Here is a 26,016-nt window from a genome sequence, read left to right as displayed (position 1 = left end):
TATAAATTCCATCTAGCACATTCCAATCAAACCTGTCGTTATCTTGAACCCTTCCAGCCCCATGCTGGGCACCAAAAAGGGCTGTCGTGGTTTAAACCCAGCCGGCAGCCAAGCACCATGCAGCTGCTCATTCACCCTCCCCTGCCTGGAGGATGGGGGAGGAAATTGGAGAGGTAAAGGTAAGGAAATTTGTAGGTTGAGATAAAAACAGTTTAACAATTGAAATAAAATAGACCAATAATAATAATAAAAATTACAAATGGGTAGTGCACAATGCAATTGCTTACCACCCACCGACTGATGCTCAGCCTGTTCCCAGCTAGCGATCCCAGAGAAGAGATGATTCCGAAAACTGCAATCCCGGAAGCAAGAGCCCCAGCTTCCCAGCCAACCCTCATTTATATACTAAGCATGACATTATACGATATAGAATATTTCATTGCCAATTTGTCCTTTTTTTATTGCATAGAAATAACAGAAAAGAAACAGTAAAAACAAGCTACAGTGTCCAACACAGACCGCTGTATTTTTCTTCCTGAAAATTCAAGTAAGGGTGTAGAAATAGTTCATCAGAGCAGGCCTTTGCAAATCTGCAGGAGCATTCAACAACAGAGATGGAGGTAAAGGGAGGTCCTACACAGCTAGGGTTCTTTCCATTTTAGGAGGATTTGGAGAAAGAAGCTCACTGTGTTGTGACAGGCATGCTCAGTTGCCTTGAAATTTTACTAGACTTTGCACCTCAGCCACTGGGAAACAGCATTGTGTGCTAAATATTTTGGCCTACACTTACACAAATAAAATCAGGTATCATGGTTTGCTTCATAAATATGTCTATCATAGTCTTCCCAAGTCAGTTTTGAAGACATGATCATCTCTTTTCAGCTTGCAGAGCTAAAACCGGAGCTATTATGAATGTGAATGTTTGGCATTCTCATTAATGCTCTGGTCAGAGAGAGAAAGTGTGAACTAGCCCATGAGGTTGGGAAAGGTAACAAAGCTCATTCAGCTGTGCCTGCATCTCTGGTCTCCAGAGTTTCCTGTGGCATGCATTTCATGAATTTTAATTTGAATGTCATGTTTTTCCCTGAGTGAAAACTGGAGCTTACTGAGTGTAGGTCTGAAGAACCACCTCAGTAGGAGTTTTAGCAAGGGCAGTTTCCTTATGGGCTCTCTTTCATTGCGTTTTGTCAAGTGCCGGAGAACCTGTAGTTTGGCAGAAGGAGACTGCAGGGCCATTATGAAGGAGTGAGGAAGGAAACGAACTGTGGTGTCTTCAGTATTAGAGTGACACCCGGGCTTTTTCCAGTTCATCCAGCATGGTAGGAGCAGCCTTCTGCAGAAACAGAAAAAAAAAAAATTGCATCCACAGCCAAGTTACAAGGGAAGTGTCCATGGAAGGTTAGCTTGGATCCTTTCCGTATAGAAACATCTTTGACTAGTTCTATAGTTCCTGACCCTTCTGCACCTTTGCTGAAGGGAATCTGAAACCTGGAAGGATGAGCAAGCACTCATTTGGGTCAGGAAGTATGTGAGACTAAAGCACGAAGAGGAACAGATGGATGTCTTATTGATGTTCTTCCATTCTAACTCTCCCTTCTCTCTTCACCATCTCTTCTGGTCACCTTCCCTCTCAAGGGCTGTGTTTGGGGGACCAGGTTTGGGGGACGGGGGGCATGCATGTGTGGCAACAGAGCAATTTCTGTTCAGCCTTCCCAAACTCTATTCAAGCCCCCGGGGAGATTTTGGAAGTTCCTGTGGAAGACAGATGATTCCCCATATGTTTTCCAAGACAGCAAATAACACAATTACTATAGAGGGTATTTGTTCACTGTTCGGCATGGAATCAGAACCAGGAGATGGACCAGAGGTTAAGATTTGCTGTATAAGTGAAACACTTCCTTTTTTGAGGAAAACACTTGCACGTTGTTTGTGGTGGGCTATGCCAGGGAGATATTTGGTGTCCTTGGAAAACTCGCTCATATTTTGAAGTATATGTACACACTCAAGAATGCATTTCAGAGCCGCTCTGTGTAATAATCTGGTTTGTAGAAATTTTGAACAAATTAAATAATCTCCTACTCTTAGTAATCTAGGACACGGGTATTCTAATGGAGAAGGAGCTTCTCATCAAGGGCTACCCAAATCTCAGCAATTTCACTTCAGAGAGTCATGAAAAGCTCTAGGTTTAATTCCTTAACACTGTTTCATGTGATCCTAAAACATCAAGGCAAATTGCTGCTAAACTGAAGTTTTACCTAGAGTTACACAGAGGTCTCTGTGACTATAAGTTAGCCTGCATTTGATTAAGGCTTAGGGATATTCCATGTGTTGTTGGAGCATTGCCAGTCTCTGTGAATATCTTGCATTTGGAAAAAACCTTGAACCAAATGTGAATTTTCAGTGCTTTGGAGTTGAGTGCGAATGTTCAGAGGTTGTGTTTTTTTTGTTTTTCTGATGCTTGTACAACCAAAATTACTCAGACTACATCTGGGTGGATGTTGGACCAAATGAAACTGAGGACCGAGGCTTAGGTTTCTGTACTGCAGTCCCTTATGGAGCTTTGCACGAGCCTCAGTGCCTTAACTGGGACTTCTGACAGCTGCTGCTGTATATGCTGAAAATCCTAACCTCCAACTAACTACTCTTCTTAAACATGTAGTGAAACTCTGCGTTCCAATTTGACTTATTTCTCATTGGCTCAGGAGAGGAAAAAGAGGCAGCAGTCAAGAAGGCACAGGTTTTTTCTCTTTGGACATTGGTCGTATTCAGATGTTCATCTTTTCTTCTTCTGATTTGGAAATTTTCAAAGAGCTTCCCTCCCAAAACCTCAGGAGTAGAGGAGAATAATCATCTCTGCTTTACACAGTTCACAGTTTAGTCAGTCACTAGTTCAACTTCTGTGTGTGTGCTCTTGAGAACAGCATAGAGCAGTAATGTCAGAAGGCAGCTTCTGAAAATAAAAAGGAATTAATAACAGATGAACAAACAACTGCTTGCTCTACCTTTTCCTGATATTTTGCATGCCATTTAGCTTGTGATGAAAACAGCAGTAATTTGCATCTCTAGGTTTGCTTATTGCTTCCAAACAAGTAGCCTTTTATTTATCTATTTGTTTGTTTATTGATGTATTTATTATGTAGTGATGAAGCTTTTCATATGCTAAATAAAGCAACAGGGAATCTTAGACCCAGGCATGTAAAGATTTTCACAGATAGGACATTTGCCTTCAAAGTCAAATCCACTTTAAACTGTTGCTCAATATGAAATTATAAGAGTAAATTTAACTAAGCAGCACGATGCTTTCACTTTTTTTCCACAGTTTCTGGCCCTGAGAGACCAGTCTGCCCCTCTTCTTGCTTCCATGCCCTATGACTTATCATAGAGCAAGGACAGCAGAGGTAATGCGGTTTCATGGTATTGGTATGGGGGAAAAAAACACCTTAATCCCGTACTGGATATAAGGAATCTGATTTTCATCTCGTGTTCCAGTGTAAATTGTTGTTAGCTTTGTTTGACCCAGCTGAACTGCTCTTCTCTGTACGAGGTAAATAGTTCATGGGTTTGCTCTGAATTTCAACACAGAAGGTACAGCTTAGTGCTTCTGTGTCTCAACTGTCCTATTTAGAAATCACCATTTCCTACCATGGCAAATGGAAATCTTATGAGATTCTCAAGACTGTTATTATGGACTGCTGGCTTCACTGAGATTCAGTGGAAGTGAGCCAATGGTCTCTAAAGCAAGCATTATTGGAGTCCAATGATCTCAACAAATTCTATTCATACTCCTGAATAGGAGGTGGATATGTCTTCACAAGGATCCAAGTTCCTTTTGTGGTTTCTGGCAGTTCAGCTTGTGAAAATATGCATGGATCTCTGGTAACTGAAAGGATAAAGGAAAAGCAATTTGCATATCCTCATTGATTACAGAGGCCAGCATTCATTTACAATTTAAAGCAGTATAAACCTATGTAATGAATGCAAATGAAAACTTAAAAAAGCCAAAATTAATTGGTAAATTTTAATTACAAAGTTGTATTATGACACAGTAGCCAGCCTTGGGTCTCACTTGGTTTTCTGTATTTAATAGTATTGTCTTTCATCCACTCTGGGGTAAAGAAAACTGTTGGAGTCAATTTTTCTCAGCCCTGCTACGTTGTCACAAAACTGCAGAAAAGCATCTGCAGAGAGCGAAAGGCAGGTCTGTGTCTGCGGTGTGGGCTGCAGGCTCTGTGCTATAGCATGATTGGATAAGTCTTCTCATTTATTTGTTGTTCTGTTCCTGTTTTCTTGTTTACCTTCATTTCATTTTTGTTTTCAGTTGACATGTGGTCAGTAGGGTGCATCATGGGAGAAATGATTAAAGGTGCTGTGTTGTTTCCTGGCACTGATCGTATCCTTCCTAGCAGCCGTTTTGGCCTCAGTAGGTACTTCCAACCCTTTCCCCTTCAGCCCCTTCCCGCTAGACTAGTGCTGTCATTTGTACTCTACCTAAAGAGTTCGGTTAAGTCCTGCTGCAAAATCCTTGGAAACCAAAATGTCAATAAACCATTACTACCTCTCAGTAAAAGCCTTAGGTGGAAACCACAGCAAGTGTAGTATAAGGAGATGGAAAATAATGTCCTACGTGGTTCATCAGAATCACTTTCTGCAGCCAGTGACCACTTGTTCTTAGTTTTGTTGTTATAAATGTCTCTTTATTAATTGGCAGGGGGTGTGGGGTGTTTCATAAATTGCAGGGTTTTTAAGTTCAGGTTGTAGCATGGTAGGCACAACACACTGTTTACCTCAGGATGACGTGTAAGAGGTTCTGTATTTTAGGAAGAAAGAAGGTATGATTAACTTGGACATGACTTTTAGAAATGCTTATTTCTTCACTTGTTTGCTCTGCAAGTAGTACTGAAGTAGGAAAGTAGGAAATGGCTTCAGTTTGGGGACAACTTCTGGTTCCCAAGACTAAAATTATCACTTAACTTTGTAGCAATTTGATGACTCAAAAGGTTGCGAATTTCCTTGGAAACTGTTGTAGTGGACTTCAGTCTGTCATGCTTTATTTAAGTACGTGTAGCTATTATGTGAAAGTAGAATGTATTTTTGACATCAATAAGAAGTGATTTATAGATAAAGGCATTAAATCAGTGGACAAGCGGTCCAAGCAGACTAGGTTTTCCTTAGAGACCATTCTGCATTCAGGACTGAGGCAACCATAATTCTTACTTTATTTGATGCTTTATTAAAGCTTTGATATATACACTCCACTATTTATCAGATTGTGAAAGTGGTTTCTTCTTGTGCACATCAACTGAGCTCTGTGCATGCTTGGTCTAACTCCAGCAATTCATGGTCCATAGGATTACACAAATGAGAAATGGAGGTGACCTGTGTACAAGTTTTCCTTCTAATTTAAACAGAGGAGTTTCCAGGCATTATTCATTTTTATGTAACTTTCACTGAACGTGTGTGCCTGTACACTTATATACAGGTCTGTGTGTTTATACATGTTTACTAAAACAGTTTAGCACTTCACTTTTGGCCTCATTCACACTTTAAAGGGCTCAATATTTTAATTAAAATGTGGAAAAAGTAATATCTGGAGAGCATTAAAGAAAGGAAGGTAGGCAATGATGTCATTAATATTTTCACAGCATTGTCTAGGAAGATTCTGATTTGTGTTTTGGCCAAAATGTTGGATGAGAATATGCATACTGAAATGAATGGTAAAATTCCCATGCATTTTCATATGATCTGGAGCACATCTCATCTGCATATGTGAAAGTAAACCTTTCCCTTCTATGTGTTAATGTAAAGCATTAGGACCTATTTGTGCTCCATGAAGATTTGGCCCAGGCTGTGCTTGTGTTTTCTGCGAATATGGAGTGAGAAATTGAAGTGTGGGGGTTAGCATAGTTCAGCGTTGTAGTCGGAACTGGTTTTATGTTAATAGACTTAACGTTTTGTAAGATATCGTTTGAAGAAATCCCCAAGTAAGTACAAAAGAATTGAACATGTCTTACATAGCACTTCAAAAACTGGTTTCTTTGACACAGCTGCATATTTGTTAAAAAGAAATCATGCAAAGCCTCTATAATTAAACCATTATGTGCTGTTTATAATTGCAATAACCCCACAGAAATTGGCACTACCAGCTGCTGATTTGTTTGGGATTTTTCTGTAATTGAGTTCACATTCTTCATTTGTATTTATAATACGTTGCTAAATTTGCACTGTGTTTTATGTACCGCTCTGCTTTTCTTCTGCTGTTCCATGAGTGCTGATTCTGTGAACAGAAGACGATGCTGCTGCTTTCTTTCAGGCGGCTGAGCACCTCTCATGAAAGCCACCTCTCCTCCAAATCCATTCCCCTCCCTCTCCCCTGCTGCTGAGCAGACACTGGCAGGGGTTCAGCACTTCTTGCTCCTGTGCCCGTCTGTACAGCTGAAAACCAGTCAGAAAGTTGCAAGGGCAGACCCAGCCTGCTGAGACTGATGACCTCTTGGCAGCTTCTTCCTTAAATCTGCATAGAAAATACTTAGTGCTTCTATAAAAAAGATTATTTCTTCAGATGTGCGATGGAGTTGGGCAGCTGTATAATTCCATCAGCAGGGACTGTGAGCCCTAAGAGCTTGAGGGCAGCATACTTAAGGATGTATTTAAATACAGAGGAGGAAGAGTAATTAGAAATGTTTCTTTAAAAAAATCCCTTCCTCTTCAACATAAAATGGGTGTAAAATGGGTTACGACTGGCAATGTACCCAAATTTGTTATCAGTAATTTTTTCTTCACAGACTGTGCTTCATTTCACAACCACACTGTGATTTGAAGAGAGTATTTAATACTAATTTGTGTCAATTTTTATGCATAAATGTGAAAAGCAGTTTTGAGACTGGAAGATTGAATATTCATGAGAAATGCACTGTCAGTCATATGCTTGACAGATAGTGCCATCCAGAAGGACCTGGACAGGCTGGAGAGGTGGGTCTGTGCAAACCTCATGGAGTTCAACAAGGCCAAGTGTAAGGTCCTGCCCATGGGTCGGGGCAATCCCAAGCACAGATGCAGGCTGGGCAAGGAGTGGATGGAGAGCAGCCCCAAGGAGAAGGACTTGGGGGTGTTGGTGGATGGAAAACTGACTGTGAGTCAGCAATGTGAGCTGGCAGCCCAGAAAGCCAACCGTGTCCTGGGCTGCATCCAGAGAGGCGTGACTAGCAGGGCGAGGGAGAGGATTTTCCCTCTCTACTCTGTTCTCATGAGATCCCCCTGCAGTGCTGTGTCCAGCTCTGGGGACACCAACATCAGAAGGACACAGACCCGCTCGTGTGGGGCCAGAGAAGGCCACAAAGATGCTCAGGGGGCTGGAGCACCTCCCCTGTGAGGACAGGCTGAGAGAGTTGGGGGGGTTCAGCTGGAGAAGAGAAGACTCTGGGGAGACCTTAGAGCGGCCTCCCTGAGTACTGAAAGGGGCTACAGGAAAGATGAGGAGGGACTCTTGATGGGGGGTGTAGAGATAGGATGAGGGGGGACAGTTTTAAACTGAATGAGGGGAGATTTAGATTAGCTATGAGGAAGAAATTCTTCCCTATGAGGGTGGTGAGACACTGGCACAGGTTGCCCAGAGAAGCTGTGGCTGCCCCCTCCCTGGAAGGGTTCAAGGCCAGTTTGGACGGGGCTTTGGGCAACCTGGGCTAGTGGAAGGTGTCCCTGCCCATGACAGGGGGGGTGGAACTGGATGGTCTTTAAGGTCCCTTCCAACCCAAACCATTCTGTTATTCTATGATGATTTGACTGCAAAATTTACTATTTGCCTTTTTCCAGTGGTTAAGGAATATAGGTTGTTTGATACTGTGTCTGTTCACAGAATAAATTGTCCATTTGACAATTAACTGAAAGAGCTTCTGTAGCAAAACAGAGCCTTCTTACATGGTCACGGAAAATTCACAAGCAGAAAAAGAGGAAATGCCTTTGAGTAAGTGCAGAGTGGAGTGCTTAGCTAGGCTGCAGCTCTGTTCCACTCCTGTAACCCATTTGAATTCGCTGAACTCACTTGGGTGGAGCTGAGAACTGATTCCAACTCTATTCTTTTTTAAACTCCAATTGTGAGTGAATGTTTTGCAGTGTCCAGAATCCTCATGGTCTTTATTGATCCTTGAAATTCTACTATTTCTCTACCATTTTTACTGTATGCATGTGATGCAGTTAATTGCAAGCTAAAGCTTTTTTTTTTTTTTTTTAATGTTATATGAAACTTCCTTTCAAGGTTGACAGCAATAGTTCTGCTTCCAGAGAAACTTATCATGAAGCTTGGATATACTTGTGCCTCAAGCAAGGAGAAAACAGCAACATGGTTTGTTGTGTTGGCTCATGACTGTACTTGTGAGTTGACTCTTGTTCCATGTGTTCTTCACAACATTTTATGAGGGAGACTGTTACTCTTTTCTCACCCCTGTGTAAATGATCTGAAGGAGTTAAGAAGGTGCCTTAGTCCTCTGGTGAGCTGTTAAAGCAAAAACATGGAATTTTTCTGAGGTTTTTTTAAACTGTTGAATGCATTTTGGAGAGACAAGAAAGAATGTGCCTTTAAATTTTGTACTTGGGAATGCTTAGGGAGACAAGTATATATTCAGCAGAGAGATGTAAGGTTAGTTTGATGTCAGCTTCTCTTAGTATAAATCACAGATGGCCATACAAGCTATCACTTACAGAGCCTTACGGAGTTTACAACTGCAATCACGTTATGTACGTCGCAAAGATAGGGGTATAGGGTTTTTCTGCACAGTTTTTATGATCATCGTGCATCCAGCTGTACATGTTACAAAGACAGAAGTGTGCCACAACAGAAGGTTCTGTAAACCTCGAAACAGGCTGGACTACTACGAGTAGATACTGCAATGGTGAGGAGGTGTCTACAAGGGAAATAGTAATACTTATCCAAGAGCAAGACTGGAGTCCTGTGCTGCGAGATATCTGGACAGTCCACTAAGCACTGATTTGCTTGCTACTGCGTAAGCAAAGACGCTGAGCAACTGAATGAAGTGCCAGCTAAAAACAAAAACAGCAGTTGAAAATTTTAGTGAAGGTGTCATCACAGATATTCATTCAAAGGGTTAATGACAGCTACACAACAAACACTGCTGTCTCCTCTCTTCCAAATGACCAGTGGTAATCTGAAGTAATTTTATTTTTGTGCCACGTTATTTTTATTATCACCACATTTTCTATTATAGCATGTAAATATCAAGTACTATTCTTACAGTTGCAAAATATTTTCTGTTACAGCCTAATTTTTACAAATGTCCCATTCTTCTCAAAGCATTTACCTTGGCACAGCAAATGCTCTATACTTGCTGCCTTGTCAGATGCTAGCGTTTGCAGTTCCAGCTGTGTGTTTTTTGTAAACTGTTGACATCAGTATGTAAATTACAGGACTGTGGAAAAAAGTATGTATCTGACACTGATGTCTCCCACAGTGAAGTTTGATTAGTTTGGTTTTTATTAACGGATTTCTTTTTTAAATAGGTCCAATTTTTTAAAAAAAGAAAATTAGTTGAGCTATCAACTTTACAGTTGGTGTGACAATTTGGTGTTGGGGAGGGAAATACAAAGCTGCTTATTGTAATTATTATAATTTTGACAAGTTAGGAGCATCAAAACTTTGTACCCAAAGCAATGCAGTTTGTTTTCATTGGTGGAACATGCACATTTAAGGAGAAAACTATCAGAAAGGTGGTTCCCTTAATATTTGGAGATTAAAAAGAGGTGAACTCACTCTGTCTGTCTGTTATGAAGGAAGAGCTCCAATTCCATTCTGTTTTCGTTGTGCCTACCTTAACAAAAGCAAGATTTGACATGCTCTAGTCCTAACCGTCTTCAGAAGAAGGACGATTAGCCAGAAAGAGCAAATCCTGCTCCAGTGCAGTAAAGCTAGTGCGGATGTGCTGCTGAACAGGTGAAGAAAGTGGAGTCCAGTATGCTGGGTAGGGAAGCATGATTCCCCACCATCACCACCACCATCCAGCCCAATTCCAAAAGCTCTGTTATAAACAGGCATGTTGGCAGAATTAGAGTTTTCCACATCTCAGTCCACAGATACTGCTGGAGAGGGTCCACAGATACTGTTGGAGAGGATTTTAGGAAGAGGCTTTTCTATCACAGCCACACCTTGGAGTAGCATGCAAGAGCAATGATCAGCCTCTGGTGATCGGTTGGCTGTTAAGATTTGCAACGGGAGATTTTTTTCTCCCCCCCCTCTGTCAGGAAAAGAAACATGAACAATTACATTAATTTATTGTTAAAGTTTAAAGGCTGATCACTGACAAGTTTCTGACTACCAGGGAAGAATGAATGGGCTTATCTATACATGCATCATAGTATGTTGGGTTTTGTATTGCAGTAGAACTAAAACATCCTACTGCAAACAGCATCTCTTCCTGCATAAACCTTGTTTGTTGGACATAAGAAAATATAATCCTTCACTCAAAAAAAAGATGATTTACACAGAGCATGAGAAGGAAAAAGAAAAATGATTGCCATTTTGAGGCTACCTAGCTTAAGTACAAAGAGAATAATATGTGGTCTAAATTTCATTTTTTAATCATGCTATTAATTTGTGCAACTGTAGAAATGCTTTTAATATTTTTTGATTGAGACAGAGAAGTATTGTAAGTTTTCCCTTATAGCTTGTTAAGTTTTCCCTTATAGCCAAGCTCCATTTCCTTGGCTGTTTGAGGATTTACAGAAATGTAATTTAAGTGAAGTCGCAGGCCAACTGAAGGAACAAAAAGGTGGTCCTTAATTCACACTTCTGAAATATTGCATCACATTGCATCAATGGGAACAGAAATAAAAGTAACAATAACCTTTCAGCCTGTACCTCTAATAGATGACTTCACTGTGAAATCTTGGTTTTCCAATAGAAATACTTTATTGTGCATTCAAAATATTATTTTCCCATTTTGTGCATTTGCTTTAGAAGAACACATCTCTTAATCTGCAGTTCAGATTCCGGTTATTTTCCAAGTAAATAACCAAGTATTTAGAAAGCAAAGGAGAACAATCTTTAAGACAGTCTTAGAGTGAAAAGAAAAAAGGTGGTTGGGAAGCTTGAGGTAACCTGAGGCCTCACTCAGTGATAAATCTTCATTCAAAAGATATGCATTTTAGAACTATTTTCTTAAATAAGCTTCTTTTCTGTAACACTGTATGGCCGTCTTAATGTTAGTAAAAATGCCACAATATTAGTGCCAGGGACAAACCAAAAATCCAGGTTAGATCTCTTCTTCTGTCTTAAGTCATACAAATGCTATTGTGTCTAGTTGACACATTTTCCTTGATCCTGTTTGGGGCAAGGGACAGTTGAGGTGATTCAAATAGCTTTAAAGCAGACATTTCATCATTTTCCAGAGTTTTGGGTTGTAGTTCTTTTAAACTTCCAGTCTGTCCGGCATTTTGCTTAATCTCAAAGGTCTTCTGTTAGCAGAAGTTTTTTTTTTTTCTTTTTTTTTTTTCACTCAAATACAGATTAATAATTTTTGGCCTGGGAAATTTCTGTCAGAGTTACATGATCATTAACTCGTAGCACCATTTTTTCAGTTGGTGTGCAAATAATATCTATAGTCACAATCACTCATTGGTTAGTGTAAACTACAGTAGGTTTTGATTCACATTAGGACTGTTCAATAGTAACATTTGTTTTCTGCAGAATTGCTGAAGTTAATTCTGACTGCCAGCTAGAGAAAGCTTCCTCTCTTTGCTTCAATAAGTAGACTTCAGACTTTTTTCAAAACTTGTATTTTTTAATCTTGTACTGTGACGGGTACAACCTCTCATTGTCAGGTGCAGCACAAATGCATTACAACTGGTAACTGTATAAAACATAACAATGAAATGGAGCCAGACCAGTATTCAGCAAGAACATTACTACATTCTTGTATGTTTTCATGTATTGGACCTCCATTTGCTGGTATCCAGCGCTAGTAAGGCCTAGGTCAGTGGAGAAAAAATACTAGAGTGAAAATGAGTGTCTATTTGACTGAAAAATGGTCTGTCTCCACCTGCTGGGCATGGTTTTACTACTGCTATTATTAGGACAAAAACAGGTCCTGAGTGCTCCATCATGTCAGTTTGTGTGTGTGTGTGTATAGACATAAAGAGCAAATTAATATATTTTATTTAATGGTTTTGGCAGATTTTGAACAACATAAGTCAGAAATAATAAAGAAGCATGATTATCCATTCAGATCATTCAGTTACTCAAAACCAGTCCCTGAAGTTGCTGTGACATAAAGCCTGATATTTTTGGCCCTTGGTGCAAGCCAGGGCTGCAAAAGCTCCAGTGCTGTCCTGCAGATCAAGGCTAGTCAAGAAGTGGAACACGGTGGCTCTGCCAGCTTCCTTGGCTTTGGCTGTCATCTTTGCACCGATGACTCATGAAGCTTCTTCCATCTCTTAAAATCTTCCAGTTGTGGGTGGAGGCTGCTTGTCTGTTGTCTCTTAGTGAGAGCCTTTCCGTCAGCTTAAAATAAATGTATGCAGCGGGAACTGGCCCGTTGTCTGAGGATTGTCCTTGTAGGCCCACCATGCAGGCCCAATTCTGGGATCCTTTTTTTTTTAACTTTTTCCCTTATCACACATATCTACAGCGTCTTAACACATTTTCCCTCTCAACGTGTCCAAGTTCCACAACATTTTGTAATCCCAAAGATCTCTGTCTTTTTGGCCTTCATTAAATGCCTGAGATGATTAACTTGCTCTGTACAAGCCTCTGACATGTGCTTTGAAGCAAGTCCTGTGTTAGCCCTCCCTGTTTATCAAATGGCCATCTGCACAGGTAATGCTTCCTGTGGTGCTTATAGAGCTTGGCTTTCTCACCCATTTAGCTTCTCTTGGCACAACTAACAGCACCTTCATTTCTCTATTCTGTTCTTCTCTGCAAAGCATTTACACACTCTGTATTTTCCTCAGAAAGACCTGCTTCTGACATAGCCCAGCCAGAAAACAATGAGGTGTGTTAACTTAAATACAAGTTTAAAATGTCAAAACATGTTATTTTCTAATCAAATGTTTAATGAAATGTTCAGGCTATGCTTTGAGCAACTATAGTCTTGGATTGTTGTTGCAATTCTTTAGTTTTCTGTTGAGAAGAAGATATTTTTCATGAACAACACAAGATACATACAACCTATGGAGTGTGTGTGTGGAGGAGTTATTCTACATAAATCTTTGATTTAGTTTAAAAAATAAAAGAAAAATCTTCACAAACCACTGCTATTTCTAGCAACCTTTTCCAGTTGAAATTAAAACCATTCAAAACACTGTTTCAGCATTCTTAAAGCATATGCTTAAATTGTTTTAATTTCTTTAAACACTTTTGATTAGTAAAGCTGCAATTTTTAATTTATTTGATTTTTGTTCAAATAAGACAGTTCAGGTGAACCCAAATTAAACCTGTCTTGAATTTTCAAGGTATGTAAAAATACTAAATTTCCATTTCTCTAAACTAAAATACTTTTTTGAAAATCTGAAATTGCTGCTGCACCAAAGAGATGTTTTTGCCTGACTTTTTTTCTTTTTTTTCTTTTTATCTTCATTCCATTGTCCTGATTTCTTTCCTAGATTGTGAAGAACTGTCTTTAGTATTTGGGAAACTCCTCCACACTTATGACACTCATGACAATAGTGTCTTAGAATAATAATTTTTAAAAAATAATCAGTGTGCTGACATGCTTTGAATGTTTATCTTTTAAAAGCTTTTTAGTTCCAGTATGTTTTTGACACAACTCTCTTCATCACATTTCTTAGCATCAGTGTACCCATGGCTGTATGTACTCTTCCTTTTTTTTTATGTTGTCATCAGATTCTTACCACTGTGGATTAGACAGTGTGATGTAGAGATTGTACTGATGTTATAGACATTTGCTTAATAATTTTTCTTTTTTTTGGCACAGTAAGGCTTGTGAACATGGCTGGAAGAGCTACATAACATCTATCAGAAGCCTAACTGTTATCTCAAGAAAACTAAAAAAAATCAACGCCAAAACAAAAAAAAAGCTCAGTACAAATTTCCTGTAATACAATTTCAAGCATAAGAGTCTGTTTCTTATTAGTCAATAACAGTTTAGCAATGTAGCTGTCACATTTGCAGTTAAAGAGAAACATCTGTCTACCGATACCTGAGGCATCATTTGTCTATAGAAAATGAGTCCCAGTGCATTCTTATAAAATCAAACAAATTGCTTTTGAGGAGTTCCTAGTTGGGTGGTTTTAGCAAAATTAGCACCCGTGAAGTTACTGGAGAGAGTACAAGCACGAAGCAGATGAGTTGAAGGTGACTTCTGTCCCGTGCAGAACTCCTTGGAGCCATCTGGGTCTCACTCTCCACAAACCAAACAGACAGGGCAGGTGAACACATTCTTCCCTGCTGTGCCTGTGTAGCCAAGGTGACATAGAGGCATGTAAAAAAAGGGAGTGCAAGTCACTGGATTGCAAGTTAAAAATAAAAACGGTAACAAGTGTTGATTCGAAGAGAGGAAGCTGTGTATTTTCTCATGGTGGTGGTGGTTTTAGGATTGCACAATGCCCTCAAGTATGTATAGTTGTGAGAGAGAGTTTTGCCCTTTACAGGCTGTAGGTCCTGGAGGCATAATGATGAACAAGACAGTGACTGTAAAGATGTTATGGAGGGAGGTAAACACCTCTGAGGATTCCCACAGAATACTCAAACAGAAATGTCAGAACACTACACTGGGGGTTGCATTTTGTTTTCCTTAACTACTGACATTCAGATATTGATCAGTGGAATAAAGTTATTGAGCAGCTGGGAACACCCTGTCCAGAATTCATGAAGAAGCTGCAGCCGACAGTACGGAACTACGTTGAGAACAGACCCAAGTATGCTGGCCTCACGTTCCCCAAACTTTTTCCAGACTCTCTCTTCCCAGCTGACTCGGAACACAACAAACTCAAAGGTATGTCTGACAAAGGGACATGGTTCACATGTCCACAGCTGCAATGCAGTGAGGGTTTTTTTTCAATTTTTATTCTCTAGTTATCTTCCTTTTAATGCAGTTAGTTGCAGAGATGAATGAGTGCATAAGTTTTCTTCAGCTGAGAGGCAGACTTTGGAAATGATTTTTGGAGACCCTGGTGCTTGGGCAGCTAAGGGAACATACATTATCCCTGATGTGTTGAACATATCCCCATGGTGTTCTGTGTGATGTTTCTGTATCACGAGAACTGAGGTGTTTCTTTCCTCTCATTCTTAAACTTGCAACACAACAGAACAGTAGTACTTTCACTGGAAGATCTCAGCACTCGCACTGTTTTGTTTTAGGTGGAAAATATCTGTTCAACCAGATGCCTGCCTCATAGGTCTACCTTTACTAGACAATAGAAAGATACTAGCAACATCAGTCAAAATGGTCTTGATGTGAGGTTTAATATCTGATATGGGTGAATTTCTTCTTTTGAAAATGCTGTGGGTCAGTTTGGATATGTGAAGTAGAGCACTAACTTAATTACAGTGCTGTAAAATATAAGTTGCAGTGATTTTAATCATATATTGAAGTCTTGTTTTGCTTGAACAGGGCATTGACTTTTAATTGGAGTGAGTGATTAATGTGTGTTTAGTATAGAAAGAATTTCTCATCACAGCTCTGGAACCCCTGCGAACTTGTGCTCTGTATCAGTTCTGTACCATCTGAGTACTGGGGCTGCTTACTACAGTGCCATGTAATGGTTTTCAATTGCTTGCAATTTGCATGTCATTACGTTACCCAGATTGCTTTTCCAATTAACAACTGTTTCATAGCAAGGTTGCTGTCTCAGCTCTGGAAGCAAAGTGAAAGGTCTGAGCAGATGCTTTTGGATATGTGGAATTCTATACTCCTACTACAATAAACCTGAATAATGGTATTTTCTTGGGTTTGGAGTTAATGAATAGAAATGACTGTCAAACAGTGGTATTATCTCTTGGGTACAGGAAGCACATGAATTTGAGCATACTGAATGCCAGTTTTTAAGATAAAGTCACAGAACAAGAAACAGTGCATTAAAAAAATTCTGCTTGTGCATCACTGTATCATCCCATGCCCTGCCTAGACATTTCACCATAACATAATGTTAATGGTTTAATTTGATATTACTTTTACTCACCCATGTCTGATGAGATACCTAATAATATTTTTGCTATTACATCTCTTGACATTCTTTTTCCTTTCATTTTCTTTTTCACTTACACAGGGAATAATTTTGAGCATGAAAGAGCTTAGAACACTACATTGATAGTAATACTAGAAATATATGTTATTATAATTCTTTTACATGGGTTTAAATGGTATTATATTTGTTACAAACTCTAAACTAGAAACAATTTGGGTAACAGAAGAATGAGCTTGTGGCCTGATAGGCACAATGGGCTATATTATCAGGTAAAATAAATTAGTGTTGCAACATAAAACTCAGTGTATATATAAGGCTGTGCATTTTTGTAATGCAGGATGATGTGTACCACTGATTTAAAATTTATTATGCGGGAGAAACAAGACTTAAGCAGTTCCAAGGCACTTCCATACTGTTATGTGTTGACCCCAGGCTACAGATTTGATATTATTGACTGGTACCCATGCCTCACTAAAATAGTTAATGCCTCCCAGCAGGCTAGGTGAAAAACTTTAAAACATGCAGAAAAGTTTGGATGGTTTTCTGAGCCACCTTAAGAGTACTGGTAAGTTTCAGGCTTTGATTTAGTAATGCCATGATTTTAGACTTCATTATGCAAGCTTTTGTTTTCTGATCCTGGCAATAATACAGATACCTCAAGCACATTTTTCTTGTGTATATTATTCAGGGCTCCATGTGGAATCTGTATACAACATGTAAAATCTCATCGAAGCTTGTTAGAGGACTTATGGTAATGCAGCCCTCACGTTGGCACCTTCTGACCTAAAACGATTCCTGAACTGTTCCTCTACAAGGGGCAGAAGTACATACAAACAATCTCTAAAAGGGTTGTGTTACTGTTACTTTCCTAACCCAATTAACCCTCCTCTGGAGGCAGTGATTGTTTTGTACTAATACTATGTTTATCTGATTTCATTGTTCTAGCCAGCCAAGCCAGGGACCTTTTATCAAAGATGCTAGTCATCGATCCGGCCAAGCGAATATCAGTAGATGAAGCCTTACAGCATCCATACATTAATGTCTGGTATGACCCAGCAGAAGTGGAGGCGGTAAGTGAGGCGTGACTACTTACTTCAGACTGCTAAATGCAGATATGATTCATAGATTCCTGTTGCTTTACAGCAGCTTGATAACGAGCATGCTATAAAGAAACAATGTTGTGGCTGTGGTGGTTTTTGGATTTACGTGAAATGAGATCTGTAGGGACAGGATATTTCTCTCTGTTAGATTAACTGACAAAAGATGGGAGAAGCAAAAACACCTCAAGCATATGAAGCCATTTGCTGCTTTCTTCTAGACACCATGAAGAAAAGATTTTTAATCCAGTAGCTCACCTGTTTTTTCTACCTATATAAATCAGTCTGGCAAAAGATACTATCTTTCCCTCTAAACCTTTCCTTGTGAAAAACAGCAATCATCACTTCCTATGTTTGTGTTGAAGGATCTATGTGGAAAGGAGGAGAATTAAACAAAACAATACAAAAACCTGAAGTTGGGATTCAGAAAAATCTTAGCAGGACATAAATTATTCCTCCACTGACATGGTATAATAGGTATAGGTATAAATTCAGATGTTCTCTGTAGTATTATGTATGAAATGTATGAAAACAGAGCTCAATATTTCAACAGGTTTAGAAATCTTACTTAACCACAAGAGAAAATTAAGACCCTGAACCTTGCAAAAGTAAATCACTGCTGTTTAGCCGTATGCTCCAATTCAGTGTGTGTTCTTGAAAGTGCAGTAAATTTCAAAAGTAGACATAATGCACAAAACCCCATCAAATTTCAAGTGCACAGGATTTTTGCAGAGTATGTTACTTAGGAGTACTTTATAGGGAATGGTTCTGCTACTTAGAGAGCCTTTAGTTTCTGTGTCCTGTTTAGTTTTCTTCAAGAAAGAAGATTATCAGTCTGAAGTGTAAACATTTGATACCCTGCAATATTTCACCCGCTGGCATGTTTCACATCCCTCTTGAAGATCTCATTCCATTGTTAGATACTTTTGTTGCATTCCCATGCATTTCTTAACTCGGTTTTATGGAACTACTCTGATGTCAGAACTTAGATCGGGGTCTCTCTTTAGATGTGCTTTGCCTGTGAATTTAACCATGGAGAGCCACTTCTGATGCAGAACAGGAAGGGAATTTGGTACAGTGGATATTTCGATGTAATGATTTGACCAATTTCCAAATGTATGCTCTTAGTTTTATTTCAGATGGAAGCAGAGGTTGAATTTTTGTCATAATGAGGTTGCCGTTTTAGAAGGAAAAACTTGCCACACACATCTAGAATTACACCTGATATTGAACCTCATATTACTGTCCTCTTATGCAGACAGAGATCAGGGGTACAACTATGGCTGACGAGACAATGGTTTAATTTCTGATTGTACTATAGAGTCCTCACATGATCTAGAACAAACCACATCCTTTCTCTGGATCATGACTGTAAAACAGGAGTAATAATTATTCATTTTGCCTGCCAGGTGAATTGGCTGAAATCTAATGAGCCCAGTAGCTCTCAAAAGCCTGCAGTAATTACATTCTAGTTCACTGAGGCATTCGTCTCTCACATGCACCTCCTATCACCATAGATACCTGTACAAATGTGGTGCCACACGCTACCAAATCACATTCCTTGCATTTTCACTACTGGCTGCATTTCATTGCTCAGTGAATGACTACAGAAGGTGTAAAGCAGTGGAAAACCAAACTGTTGTTGCTCCCATAGCACCTCAAAGAACAGAGGACGTCCTGTGAGGAAGGAACAGCGCCTTTAAATGTTCATCTTCAAATGCTCAGTGTTGTCCCAGTTATTTGTAGTTGGCATCTTTGTTCGAATTGCATCTTTTTAGATAACCCTCTGTGCTCTTCACCCACCTGGTTCTTTGCACAGTTACTGCATAGTTAACATGAGCTGAACGTCAGAGTCCCCCGCTGCTTTTCAGGTCTCTCTTAGCTTCAAAGTTCTCTTCCAAAACATGCTATATCTTGTCAGTAATATACTATAGAATCATACTAATATTTTTGTCAGGAGTACTTTGACAGTGAAGTGTTATTGAATTGCTTTGACACCAATCACTCTATGGTACAGAGATCCTTCTTCTCTTGGGATCACAGCAGGTTAAAAACCAGGAAGATTCAGGTTGTGTGCAGTGTCACCTAAATAGAAGAACATGGGATTAATAAATATTCACTATATTTTGTCAGACTGCTAGGAATTCTAGAAAGAGCCTGGCTTCACTTAACACTCATTATTTTTCCAATCTCATTTTCAGAGAGAAAGTTAAACTCGAGGACTTTCTTTCCACGATTAACAGTTTATTAAATTCTAAATTTCCATCTGTTCATGCTGACACACCTTCAGTGGCTAGCTGTGAATCATTTACTAATTATTTTCTGAAGCAAACTTAATTCAGCTGGATTTTCTCTGCCTCTTGATTCAGCTGTTGAAGTGCACTCAGTCCGTGTTTTTCATCAGCATCCTGATGATTGAGTAAGTTTCTCAAACAGATTTGTGGGAGATTGGTGACTTTCTGTTCTTTCTCAGAAGAGTGTCCTGAGGTTCTGGGACTGCTACTCACTGGCAGTGCCTCTACCAGGATTAGTTGCTGCTTCACTGGAGAGAAAGTTTTACTTGTGCATCCATGTTATAACTTGCTACATCTGGTTTAATGTTTGATGTCTAATTGGCTGTTAGTTCTTTACAAGACACCAAGGTACCTGTATGTGATAAACTTGTTTGTTGGTAACATGAGTGATTTAGTGCTTCAAGCACGAAGTAACTTGTTTCCTCTTGGCTGTGTCCATCTGTGTGTGACCTCAGACCAGGGGAATCTAGTGTAACATCCAGAATACCTTTTGGAGTATCTTGTAACATTGTGCTGACATCCGATATCTTAAATGATTACAGTTTTGTGCAGTAGTTTACATTATGCTGTAAGCCCCAGGCTCTGAATCATGCCAATTCCCTTGTCCTACTTCTGTCTTCCTTGTTGCAATTTTGTATTATTAAGGGTATTCTGTGATTCTATATTGGATAAAGAATTACTATCACAAGAGTCTTTGCATCTCTCTCAAATAAATACTTCATCTGCCTTGTTACAGTTGCAGAACAGTTAGGAACAAATTCAGTAAACACTTCCTAACGCCACATGTTAAGCATGTTGTGGGCAATGGGGAAATGACTGTTGTCTCATGTATTTTTGTTAGATCTTGCCAACTTTGTAGCAGGGGTGGGAGTTGGTACTCATCTTAAAACGTCCAACAAATGAGCTCTTTGAGAGTAGGTACTTTTGCTGATTTATTTAATAATCCCACTCTGTGAATTGGTCTATACTGAACTAAACCACAGAAGTTATAATAGGTTACAGCTGCATGGAGAAATAGTATTTGAATGACATGTAAAAACCTAAAAATGGTTTCTGGCTCATTAATGTTACTTTTAAAAAACAACCAACCAACCAAACCTCAGGGACATCAGTACGAAGAACAGATTGCAGTCTGATTCTTCCAGGTTGTGTACATTTTAAGTTTCCCATTCCAACTTGAATGGAACAAGTAATCTTTCCCTGTCTTGGCAAGCTATTTTATTAATGTGTGCTATGAAACAACTGCACTAGCACATTTCATCAGTGACTTTTCTAATGGATATCTGGATCTAGCCTATCTATCTAGAATTTTGGAATGTCAAACGGAATTTACATCTGCCACTGCATCTCAGTTCTGCAGCTGAAACTGTTTCTTGATGTAAACCAGAAGATGATTCTAGATCAGAGCACAGTGTGGTGTGTTTAAATTCTCACACCTCTAGTCTAGGTCCTTTTTGTTCACAAACTATGCTGTAGTTTGTGAAGTTTATAAAAATGCCTCAGGGGAAAGGTAGAGAAATATGTACTGATCATTAACCGTTTCACTGAATGCAGTTAAGAGTTTGTCCCAGTGTGGTCTCAACTTTTTGTGCCTACCTATCTTAGCTGTGTTTGGGAGCCAGCTTTTATAAATGAAGGACAAAAGCAAATGAAAGACTACAGTCTAAATAGTTTTTTCAAACCATTTAGCCCCATTTTTCCTTATGATTATTCATGTGCAGATTTAGGTTCTGTGTTCATGATTGGAATAGGCTGACAAAAGGTTTACACAAATGTATATCAGCCTAAGGTGAGTCTATTACTATAAAGTTTCTGTTCTCAGTGAGTAATACGTTGCATTAAATTGTTTGTGTTCCCTGTCTGGAATATTTCCAACCCAAGGAAGAAGTGGTGATATTTTCCCTTTTCATGACAGTCTTGCAAACTTACAGAATAGTAAAGCAATGGAAAGAGATTGAGTCGGTGTGGAGCACAGTAGCCATTCTTACTCAAACTCATGTCCTTTGCAACATTTGTTCAACTCTTCTCTGTCTCTTAAAGGTATTGTCTCATATTTTGATTATCAGGAGACCGGGCTATTCTAACGCTTTGCTGCTTCAGTTAGCTGATAAACCAGTTTATGGATTTTCCATTTGAGCTCTCCGAGTATTCAGTTTTACTCCTATTTTCTATTCTCTTTGCTTATTTCACATTGAAAATCAGAAGTGCTATTTTTACTATGCTGGCCATTTTTGAAGCATTTGTCCCCTGGTATCTTTAACCCAAGATGATCTTTCGTTAAAACAGGTTTTAGGTAGGCATTTGTGTTTTGTATTATGCTAGAAATGCCACAGTTACTCAGCATCAGGTTTGGTCCTTTTCTTTCAACCTCTTTTTGTAGATTTTCCTTGAGGTAATCATGAGCCTTAGCAGTTTGCAATTGCTTGCATCTGCATTTTACAAACATACTGTTTTGGAGTCTGTGAATTAATTTTGTTACAATTGCATTTAGAGAGTCTGGCTTCTCAACTGGTCTCATCCAAGTTGTGTAAATTGTTTTTTCCTGTTTGAGAACAAAGCTTTAGAGACAGAAATTTAAGAAAACCCTGGTCGTCTTTGACTCAATAAAAGCTCATCACTTCAATTCTCTGTCGTCTGGATTCTGACCCAAGCTGAATTACATCGCTCTGGGTGTGATGAACAGGCAGATCAGAACTCCTCTGTCAGGCAGAAAGATCAGGAGCACTTTAAAGAACTTACTAGGTACTGCAGTGTTCTTCATCTTTCCCCTCTTCCTTTATACAAGGGAGTACATTGTATTTGGGGATGAACCTATCTATTAGATTTCAAGTAATAGCTCTGTTGATCCCTGGCAAAGGGAGAAGAAAAACCATAAGCCAGATTTTACATTCTGTCTTTTTATAGCACAGACAACAGGTACTAACCACAGTTTTTGTTTTGCCTTGTCTCTTCCTAGATGAGCACTTCACCCCACTAGCTCACAGCTTCAGGAATTTGCATCTATTTCATGGGCTAGGTGCCAGCAGGTACAATAGGAGCCTTAGCTATTGACTGCAGAGTGGGCAGGCAAGGCTGGAGTGGAGGGAGGAGTGTGAGAGAGGATGGACTAGCAAAGACAAATATTCTGCCACTTCCTTAGGGAAAGTTTGCAGAGGACCAGCTGGCATCTTAATGAATTCTCCTTTAGGATTTGCAGCATGATAAGGCTCTGTGAAGCAGCCCTGCTTTTCCACAGATTGTCCTGCAAATGTGCAGGCCAGGGAACCTGACAAGAGAACAATAGGAAAGTAAGTGATGGAGATGCTTTTGGTCACTTGCATTGTGCTTAACTTCCCACTATTTTTCCTGATTACCCTGCTGGGACTTAGAAACCTGCACTGTGTTGCATCTGCCCACGTTCACTGCACTCTCTCTTTTGTAGCTCTTGATAAGCACTTTTCCATAGGGTGAGGTCTTTCATCATGTGACTAGAAGTTTGGTAGTGGAATGTTGGGGTTTTTTTGAGTCCTCCTCCCATAGTGTGTAACATGAGGCAGGATTCCATCCACTATCAATAACCCTGTACAGTAGGGGTAACACAGAAATTAGATACGGAGGTATTAAACAAGATGGTGTTTTCAATCAGTATAGCATTGGGGGGAATTTAGTTAACTTACTGTCTAGTTAGGTTACTCCTTCTCCCCAGTACATGGCTTTATCAAAAGCAGCTAGGCATCTGTTGTACGGTATTCATTTGGTTCAGAGGCCTAAGAGGACAGGTAACTAAAAGCATTTAATGTGACAGGAATTTTGATGTGAGCTGTTGCAATATCACAATGTGTCAGTGTGTGCTGGAGTAGACCACGAAGAGCACTGAAGACAGTTCTGGAAGTAAGCAGAGAATTTGGTGTCAAAGTTTAACCTGGAGGTAGCGACCCTCTACATCTGCCCAGATTTACAGCATTATGAATGTGAGGGGAACAGATAAAATAGCCCTGTCCAGTTAAAACGTAGAGTAGTGACACAGTTACGGTCCCTTTTTATAAGTCTATTAAAAGTTCATGGTCTTTTGCAGGCTGTATGGGGGCAATAAAACTATTATGTCTCATTTTAATGGACAAAGACTATAACAAAAATGGAAAGTGGTAGGAATGCAATACCCTTTCTCCTCTGATGTGTAACAGCATTAAACTCTCTGCTCGGCCTTAAATGCCATGTTGTGATTCCCTGACACAGAGAGGAAGACGACATATTATTAGATGTGGTACTTGCTATTCACTAACAGCAGGAGGTTACAGAAACAGTGCTGTGACTCCCACAGACTTCTGCATAAAGACAAACCACATCCAGAGCCCTCAATAGCTCCGTCACAGTCATCATATTTACATTTAGAAACAGGCCTTGCACAGTTTTTAAGCTTACCTGTGGAGTGAGTGGGAAAGTTAGAGTTTGGATTTAGAGGAAATTCTTATGTCTAACACACTAACCTAGTTAGCCAGCTTCTTTTGAGCCCACTCAGCTTGCCACAGTATCTTTGATAATAAAGTTACAGTGTTAGGTTCTTCAGAGCATACGTCATTGCTCTGAAATTAACTTGAATAGTGTTATTCACAGTTAAGATAATTTCTGTATTCAACCAATTATAACTAAAATACTTGGGCTTTAAAAATACTAAAGCATACAGATAATGTGTGTTTATGATTGTGTGGAATTCCCAAGACCTGAGGAACTGCTGAAATCTTTTATCAAACTTCATACTTAATTTATATGTAGGGAAACCAGAGTCCAAAGGGGAAAAGTATTATTTACTAACATTATACAGGAAATCTATTGTAAAATCAGAATAGGAACCTATAGACCTTAATTTTCTGTTTTGTATTTCAGTTAAAGTTTCCTTCTTCCTGTATGTTACATGCAGAAACTGTCTTAGTTTCACTTTTAAACAAATATTACGTTTATTACTCTCATGTTATGAGAGTTTTTATCCCAAAATGTTTAAATTGTTTGTGAACAGAATGGATTCCTAGACATGTGCTATAGAATAGCTTCAGCTTGCCACCTGCGTGGGTCTGAAATCAAATTTCAGAACACTTGTGCTGGCTGTTCTCTAGGACTATGCTGGCTTGAGCTGTCTGGTCTCCAGTCTAATTTCTTCTATACTGTTGGCATTAGGAATAATTATGAATGGGAGAGGTACCTACTTATCAGTATCAAAATCACATTCTTATGCAAGACTTTGGCTGCTTTCTATTCCTCCCCTTAATTTTTCAATGATTACGCTACTTGATAAAAAATAAACCAAGTATTTTTTGGCCACAAAGATTTGCTTGCACATTTCTGGAAGATGCTATCTTAGAAGAATTTTTGCTGCTTACAGGCAATTGTTTAGGACTTAATCTTGCATATTTTTTCTTCACCTATAAATGACGTTGTTTTGAAGCCTTTTGAATATCTGTCTGATCTCATATTGGTTCCTACTTGGGAACAGTATTGTTCCATTCCATAGAAACAAATATAGAAGCAAAATGTGCCATAGATTATTATCTGATGTCTTCTGTTAATTGGTTTCAAAATTCATCTTTTACTGTACCTGTATTTATTTCTTGTTATCTGACATATGCCATCCATTAGAAGAGAGATTTCTTAGAAAACAGAAAGATCAGATGTTAAAAATATTCCTATTAAGCATTTCTCTATGCTGACAGAATTTTGCAACAGTAATAGATTTTGTGGGGCTTTACTCACTGTAACTCACACTGCTTTCGTTAGTGGTTTTATTTTCATAGGGTCTATATTTCACTGTGGTATCTCTGCATCTAGGACCACGCACCGAGGGGCTGACCTGTGAATTATCATTACTTTTTCTGTGCATGCCAACCTCTGTGTTACCTTTTATTAATAAGATGCTGTTTCCTACAACGCTTATGAAGAGAGCTTGGTTTGCAGTTCTCAGTCTGAGGTCCCATCCAGGATAGAAACTACTGCTGTATTGTCTTAGCCCTTTATAAACTATCTCTGAGCAGCTGTTAAATACAATCTGTTCAAATGAATTTCAAGTTTCATAGTTTGTCATAAGAAAAAAAAAAATCACCCATCTCTTATTTTACCTGTAAGTGCTGAACATCCATGATGATGGAGAAGTGCTTCTGGAGAGCTCTGTGACCTTGGCAAGCAACACTTCAAAGAAGGTGTCACCTTCACTACATGTGACACTTCATGGCAAAATCAAGGCTGTCAGGCTGTGTGTCTTTTCTGGTATTCTTTTTTCTTGCTCAGCCCCCTGTGTATAGATGTATTATCTAAACTCTTTGGTGATCTGCCACAGGGTTTTTTAGCAATCAGTTACAGGGTTTGGTTTTCTGCTTAGAGGCCGATGGCGCACATCTGTTGTCTCACAAAAGAAGTTTGCAGCTCTACTTTGTATACAAGCATGGGTATCTCTTCTAGTCAGCAACATCCATCCATTTGTAGCTGATTAATTATGGAAGCTGAACACA

At 39.2% G+C, this 26,016-nt stretch overlaps 1 protein-coding gene across 11 annotated transcripts in view; it reads left to right on the top strand.

Moving 5' to 3' along the window:
• The window catches only part of MAPK10 (mitogen-activated protein kinase 10), a 189,550-nt gene that overhangs the window by 143,937 nt on the left and 19,597 nt on the right, over window positions 1-26,016 (top strand). For 10 of the 11 annotated variants that reach the window (XM_074867548.1, XM_074867541.1, XM_074867547.1 and 7 more), the window contains 2 exons: window positions 14,775-14,957; window positions 17,095-17,219. In XM_074867548.1, coding sequence (XP_074723649.1) covers window positions 14,775-14,957; window positions 17,095-17,219 — 308 coding nt within the window. Of the gene's footprint in view, window positions 1-4,318; window positions 4,391-14,774; window positions 14,958-17,094; window positions 17,220-26,016 lie in introns of all 11 variants that reach the window. The other variant, XM_074867546.1, reaches the window with a different exon arrangement.

Source organism: Strix uralensis, chromosome 4 (assembly GCF_047716275.1).
Source record: "Strix uralensis isolate ZFMK-TIS-50842 chromosome 4, bStrUra1, whole genome shotgun sequence".
Lineage (NCBI taxonomy): Eukaryota > Metazoa > Chordata > Aves > Strigiformes > Strigidae > Strix > Strix uralensis.
The sequence above is the reverse complement of the archived record's forward strand: the minus strand, read 5'-3'. Positions and strand labels throughout refer to the sequence as shown.